The 7,371-nt window shown below is 46.4% G+C and overlaps 1 protein-coding gene across 1 annotated transcript; it reads left to right on the plus strand.

Annotated features, from left to right (window-relative positions):
- Positions 1–2,102: 2,102 nt before the first annotated feature.
- Positions 2,103–5,849, plus strand: JAGN1 (jagunal homolog 1). The gene is given in 2 exon segments (NM_001260648.2): positions 2,103–2,331; positions 4,404–5,849. Coding segments are annotated over 2 exon segments (552 nt in total). The 5' UTR covers positions 2,103–2,242; the 3' UTR covers positions 4,867–5,849.
- The last annotated feature ends 1,522 nt before the right edge of the window (positions 5,850–7,371 follow it).

Consider the following 7,371-nt stretch of genomic DNA (forward strand, 5'->3'; position numbering starts at 1 on the left):
CATATGTGCTCTTGTTACCCACCTACGGATGTTAAATCCCAAGGAACTCAAATCTGTTCCTGTCTGTCCATTGCCACCTCTTAACCCAAGCCACCCCTAGGATTGCCTGAATTACTGCAGTAGCCTTCAAGTGATTCCTCTGCTTCACCCTTGGCCCCTGTGAGCCATTCTCTACACAGCAACTAGATCTAGCTATCTTTAGTTATTTACAGACAGTGTCTTACTCTGTTGCCCAGAATGGAGTGCAGTGGCATAATCATGGCTCACTGTAACCTTGAACTCCTGGTCTCAAATGATTCTCCCACCTCATCCTCCCGAGTAGCCTGGACTACAGGCACGCAACACCATCCCAGCTAATATTATTTTATTTTTTATTTTTGTAGAGACAGGAGTCTCACTATGTTGCCCAGGCTGATCTCCTGCCTTGGCCTCCCAAAATGCTGAGATTACAGCCTTGAGGCACTGTGTCCCCACCTAGATCTATCTTTTAAAAATGCAAAATTGTGTCATTTTCCTGGTTAAACCTTTCAGTGGTTCCCCAAACCGCCTGGGATAAAGACTTTACTGAACCCTCCAAATGCTCCAGTCACTCTTAAGTTCCTTAGTTCTTTGAACAGCCAAGTGCTCTCTGGATTTGGGGCCTTCTCACGTGCTGTTCCCTCTGCCTGAAAAGCTCCGCTCTCCACCTCTTTAGCTAATTCCCACTCAGGCTTCAGACAGCTTAATTGCTGCCACTCCAGAGAGACTTTCCTAACCCTCCAGGTCAGGGAGAGAGGCCTCATTTTTCCTCCCTCAGCCTCCTGTGTTTTCTTGTATTTCTTAGCTTCATGGGTACAAGTTCTTCCCCCGACTGGGCTGTGATCCCTCAGGGGAAATGGACCAAGTTTATTTCTGTGTCTGCAGGTCATAGCACAGTAACCTGGTGCATGGTGGATGCTCAGTATACATGCTTTTTTCTTTCTTTTTTTCTTTATTCGGATAACATAACTTCTTTCTTTAAAGTTTTGCTTAGTATTTTGTTGTTGTGGTAAAATGCACACAACATAAAACTTACTATGTTAATCATTTTTAAGTGTACGGTTCAGTGGCATTAAGCACACACATATAGTTGTACAATCAACACCACCATCCATCTCCAGAACATTTTTCATCTTCCCAAACTGAAACTCTGTATCCATTAAACACTAACTCCCCATTCCCTGTCCATCCCTCAAGCTTCTGGCAATGGTCATTCTACTTTGTCTCTACAGATAAAGTTTATTTGGAAATAATTTTTCTTTCATGGCCTTGACATTTTTGAAGAGTACGGTCCAGCTCTCTTCTAGAATGTCCCTCCGTCTGGATTTATGTCATTTCTTCATGATTAGATTCAGTTAGGTATTCTTCGGAGAAACATCTTAGAAGTCATGCTGTGTCCTCAGAATATTAAAAGAGGCACAAGATATCAGTTTATCTCATTATTGATCAAATTAATTATTTGGTTAAGGAGGACAAGCCAGATTTCCTCACTGAGAGGTTCCCGTTTTCTCTTTGCAATTATTAAATGTGAGAAACTTATTGTGAGACGGAGTCTCACTCTGCACTCTGTCCCCCAAGCTGGAGTGCAGTGGCACATTCTCGACTTACTGCAACCTCTGCCTCCCTGGTTCAAGCGATCCTCCTGCCTCAGCCACCCAAGTAGCTGGGATTACAGGAACCCGCCACCACACCCGGCTAATTTTTGTATTTTTAGTAGAGACGGGATTTCACCATGTTGCCCAGGCTGGTCTTGAACTCCTGACCTCAAGTGATCCACCCACCTCGGCCTCCCAAAGTGCTGGGATTACAGGCGTGAGACTGTGATGTCTGCTCCAGGGAAAGTCACAGAATGTATCAGTTTCCACCTCTGTAAAGTGTGGACAGAGGTATCCTAAACTGATACTACAGTTTAAGAAAGTAAAAGAGTTCAAGCGGCCTCTGAGCGCCAGCAAAAACACGCTGAGTCTGTGGATTAATTTCCTCCGCTCTCCACGGGAGGCGGGGCTGGGTGGGGCGGGGGCGAGAGGGAACAAGGGCGCCTGCGCTGAGAGGAGTGACCACAGAGTCGGTCCTCCTGAGACAGAGGGGCCGGAAGTTCTCTTCACAGAGTCGCGCGGCTGTGGTGGCGGCGCTGCGGCGGCGCAAATAGGGTCCGTGGGCCACTTGGCGCTGTCGTTGCGGTAGCAGGTCCGCGTGAGGGGTTCGGGGGTTCTGGGCAGGCACAATGGCGTCTCGAGCAGGCCCGCGAGCGGCCGGCACCGACGGCAGCGACTTTCAGCACCGAGAGCGCGTCGCCATGCACTACCAGATGAGGTATGAAGTGAGGCGAGGAGCACGGAGGTTTTCTCCCCGGCCGGAGCCTGCGGGGCTTGGGGAGCGACGCCGGCCCGGCCTCAGGGTCTTGCTCCCCAGCCAGCCCCCGCGCACCTGCCAAGTCCCCTCTTCCCGTGACGGCTTCAGGCCTGTCCCCCATCCTGGAAAGCCCCGTCGCCCCCGCGAGCTCCACCCCTTGATCCGCCCGGTGCCTTGAGGGGATCCAGCCCCGCGTGGACTCCCGAGTCACGTCGATGCTGGCCCTGCTGTGTCACCTTCGAAACCGAATTTCTGAGCCTCAGCTTCCTTATCTGTAGAGGGAGAGAATAATCTGCCTTTTAGGTTTTGGTGAAAGATTAATCAGTAATTCGTATAAAGGAAATAGCGTAAGGCCTACCGCGTAATATATGGTAGGTGTTATATTTTGGGCCGTTTGGGGGGATATAGACAGTAAAAGGCAGCCTCTCCTAAGGATGCCTTGCCTAAAATGAATTCTATAAACACTCCCACGTAAGGAGTATTTCTACATTCGATTACTAGTTCGACGGATACTGAACTTCCAACCATCATACACTGCTAGACACTAGGTTATAATAGCAAAAGCAGACATGGTCTTTGTATGCATGCTATACCTTCAATAAACAATTTTATTTAAAAAAAGAAAAGAAAAAAACTGTTCCCTGCCTTCATGGAGCTTGAAGTCTAGAGGTAACTTTTTTTCCCCCCAACTTTTCCACATTTTCTACAATAAATATTTTTAAATAAAAATTTTAAAATGTTTACTTCCTTAAACCCATTGACCTCTCCCAGAATGTTCTTCATATCTTTCTCTCCAGAGTTTTGAAGAAGGACAAGCTCTTTGAACCCTCATTTCTTTCACATCTCTAGGCCCCGGCTGAAGGGGCCTCACAACTTAAGCAGGTGTTTTCATGACAGCCCAGAGTGGAAACATTGCCCTTAGGGATATGAGGAGGATACATTTGGGACCTGAGAGAATTCGAAGAATAAGATAAGTGTGTACTTACTTTAGATGAAAAATCTGGCTGGAGAAGTATGGGCAGCCTGAGTACTTTTCCTCTCTGCCAATACCTTCCCCTCCAGGCTTTAATCCTATGGTGCAGTCAGAGTCCTCTTGCTAAACACAGCTCTGAGTTACCCTTCTGCCTTATTATTATTATTATATTATTATTTATTTTTGAGACAGAGTCACGCTGTGTCGTCCAGGCTGGAGTGCAGTGGCGCGATCTCAGCTCACTCCGCCTCCCGGGTTCACACCATTCTCAGCCTCAACCTCCCGAGTAGCTGGGACTACAGGCGCCTGCCACCACGCCTGGCTAATTTTTTTGTATTTTTAGTAGAGACGGGGTTTCACCGCATTAGCCAGGATGGTCTCGATCTCCTGACCTCATGATCCACCCGCCTCACCCTTCCAAAATGCTGGGATTACAGGCGTGAGCCACCACGCCAGGCTCTACCTCTTTATTACTAGTATTTTTTTTTTTTTTTTTAATAGAGATGGGGTCTCATTTTGTTGCCAGGCTAATCTCAAACTCTGGGCTCAAGCATTCCTGCCTCAGCCTCCCAAAGTGCTTGGATTACAGTTGTGAGCCACCATGCCCAGCCTCTTCTGCCTTTAACTCTCATAGCCTTTGTGACTTCATATCCCACTACTCCTCTCCCCCTAATAATATGTTCCTGCCACATGTAACCAGTTGCTTTCTTGGAACACAAATACTTGGGCCTTTTTGCTTGCATGCTCCTGCATGGGATGCCCATCTTCACTCAATCCTGAGGCTAGTTCAAATATCACCTGCCTCTAGATAGTCATCTCTGACATTCCATGCCAGGCAGAGTCGATTCCTCCTTCCTGTGGTCTCATATATCTGGGAACATATATTTACTAGAACTTTTTCACTTCATCTTCTAATTATTTTTTCCTCCTCTGCTCTTTGTGCTAGGCTTCTAGGCTGTTTTATTCAAATTTGTATCCCAGTGTCCAGTACAGTTGCCTGGCATATAGTTGGTGGTAAGAAAAATTTGAAAGGTACTTCTCCCTCTGCTCTGCCCCACAGTGTGACCCTCAAGTATGAAATCAAGAAGCTGATCTACGTACATCTGGTCATATGGCTGCTGCTGGTTGCCAAGATGAGCGTGGGACACCTGAGGCTCTTGTCACATGATCAGGTGGCCATGCCCTATCAGTGGGAATACCCATATTTGCTGAGCATTTTGCCCTCTCTCTTGGGCCTTCTCTCCTTTCCCCGCAACAACATTAGCTACCTGGTGCTCTCCATGATCAGCATGGGACTCTTTTCCATCGCTCCACTCATTTATGGCAGCATGGAGATGTTCCCTGCTGCACAGCAGCTCTACCGCCATGGCAAGGCCTACCGTTTCCTCTTCGGTTTTTCTGCTGTTTCCGTCATGTACCTGGTGTTGGTGTTGGCAGTCCAAGTGCATGCCTGGCAGTTGTACTACAGCAAGAAGCTCCTAGACTCTTGGTTCACCAGTACACAGGAGAAGAAGCATAAATGAAGCGTGTCGGACTGCGCTTTAGAGTGAAGCCTGGACCTCCCATTGAATGAAAGGACAGTAGTACAGCGGTTCTAAATTCCTTCTGGTGATTTTAGCAGCTGTGATGTTGGTACCTGATGCAGACCAGGCCAAGGTTCTGGAAAGCTCCTGTTGCCATCTGCTGTGGTGGCAAAACTATAATTTATTTCTGGTTGGCTAGAACTGGGTGACCAACAGCTATGAAACAAACTTCAGCTGTTTGAAGTTGAACTTTGAGGTTTTTCTTTAAGAATGAGCTTCATCGTTGCCTCCTCTCGGTCATTCTCCCCATTTCCATCCATTACCTCTTAGCCATTGAGACTGAAGGAAATAGGGAATAAATCAAATTACTTCCTGTGTAGGTCATGGATCAGGAAACATTTGGGAAGCTGCTCCCTCGGCAGGCTGTGGTCTCTTCTGCAAAGCATTTTAATTAAAAACCTCAGTAACCGTGCCCACACTGTGCCTTGTGTTTGGGGCTTGATAGAGTGTGAAAGGTGTGTTGCTTGAAAGATGAGGCCTTAGACACTAGGAGATGATGGGTAGAAGCCCCTTGAGAAACCTAGCAGTGGCCATAGAGAAGTAGATTGGGTATGGGGAACCTAAGTCATAGTTCTAACCTACAGCTGATTGGTAAGAACTATGGGCCAGACATTTAATCTCTCCCTCTATGAAATAGTCCATTCTCATTTATCTAGCTTAGGTTATGGGCTCTTTTAGTTGGATATTCACATTTATCATTCAGTGTTAACTGAGTATCAGTTGTGAGTCCACTACTGTATAATGGCATCCAAAAGAATTTTAAAGTACCTCTGTTTATAGGGAGTTTACAATCTAGTAGAAACTTGTTATTCATGTGAAACAACCAGTGAACATAGTATCTAATGATGTGGAGCAAATACATTAAAAATAGGAAGGGAGAGATCTGTGATTAAATTAAAGGCCCTTTCACACCTGAAATTCTGACACAGTATTTATTGCATGAAAGATATAAATTAAAGGCCCTTTCACACCTGAAATTCTGACACAGTATTTATTGCATGAAAGATAATGTGTCTGTTTGCACTTGATTTTATTGTCTGGATGATGCCCAGATCTGTAAGTGCAGAGCTCTGCCCTTTCCAGAGTTGTAGTCATTATTTTATTCTATAAACATTGTGTATGTACTTAGTCATTATTACTGAGTCACTTTTTTTTTTTTTTTAATTGAGATGGAGTCTCACTCTGTCACCCAGGCTGGAGTGCAGTGGCTGGAGTGCAGTGTTGCGATCTCAGCTCACTGCAAGCTCCGCCTCCCGGGTTCATGCCATTCTCCTGCCTCAGCCTCCCAAGTAGCTGGGACTACAGGCGCCCACCACCATGTCCGGCTAATTTTTGTATTTTTAGTAGAGACGGGGTTTCATTGTGTTAGCCAGGATGGTCTTGATCTCCTGACCTCATGATCCACCCTCCTCAACCTCCGAAAGGGCTGGGATTACAGGCATGAGCCACCGTGCCTGGCCCTTTTTTTTTTTTTTTTTTTTTGAGACGGAGTCTCCCTCTGCCGCCCAGGTTGGAGTACAGTGGCCGGATCTCAGCTCACTGCAAGCTCCACCTCCCAGGTTTACGCCATTCTCCTGCCTCAGTCTCCCGAGTAGCTGGGACTACAGGCGCCCGCCACCTCGCCCGGCTAGTTTTTTGTATTTTTAGTAGAGACGAGGTTTCACCGTGTTAACCAGGATGGTCTCGATCTCCTGACCTCGTGATTCGCCCGTCTCGGCCTCCCAAAGTGCTGGGATTACAGGCTTGAGCCACCGCGCCCGGCCCCCTTTTTTTTTTTAAGGCAGAGTTTCATTTCCCTCACCCAGGCTGGAGTGCAGTGGCGCCATCTTGGATCACCTCTACCTACCAGGCTCAAGCGATTTTCCTGCCTCAGCTTCTCAAAGTGCTTGGATTACAGGTGTGAGCCATCGTGCCTGGCTGGCATTACTTACCACTCTAAAACCTCTTCCTCTAGATGTCCTAATTATCTCAAAATAAGTATGTCCCAAACAGACCTTTGCCTTTCTGCCTTATAGCCATTCCTCTTCCTGCATCCGTTTGTTCAGGTGAGTATACCAAGAGTACAGCTCTGGATCATCTGTTCCGTGATCATTAAGTCCCTACTATGATCTTTGGTGCAACTTAAATGCCTTAAGCTCTGAGGTTTCCAAAGTGGTCCCAATCCACCAGTCCTGCATTATCTCCTAGTACTCCCAGTCTCACACTGTCTTAGTCAGCTAAACCTCTTACAGATCCCATATAGGTTTCATGGTTTCCCAGTGTCCTTTGCTTAAAAATTTCCCTTTTCTATTTTTATACTGCTTTATTATCCTTTAAGGCCCAGTTAATATGGTAATTCATGAGCTTTCTGGTTCCTTCAAGGAACATTAATTCTTTCTCTGAGTTCTTATTTTACTGCTTTTAGGTACTGCATAGGAAGTGAAAAACTTGCAATTCTTTTAATTT

This window comes from Macaca mulatta, chromosome 2, assembly GCF_049350105.2.
Source record: "Macaca mulatta isolate MMU2019108-1 chromosome 2, T2T-MMU8v2.0, whole genome shotgun sequence".
NCBI classification, from domain to species: domain Eukaryota; kingdom Metazoa; phylum Chordata; class Mammalia; order Primates; family Cercopithecidae; genus Macaca; species Macaca mulatta.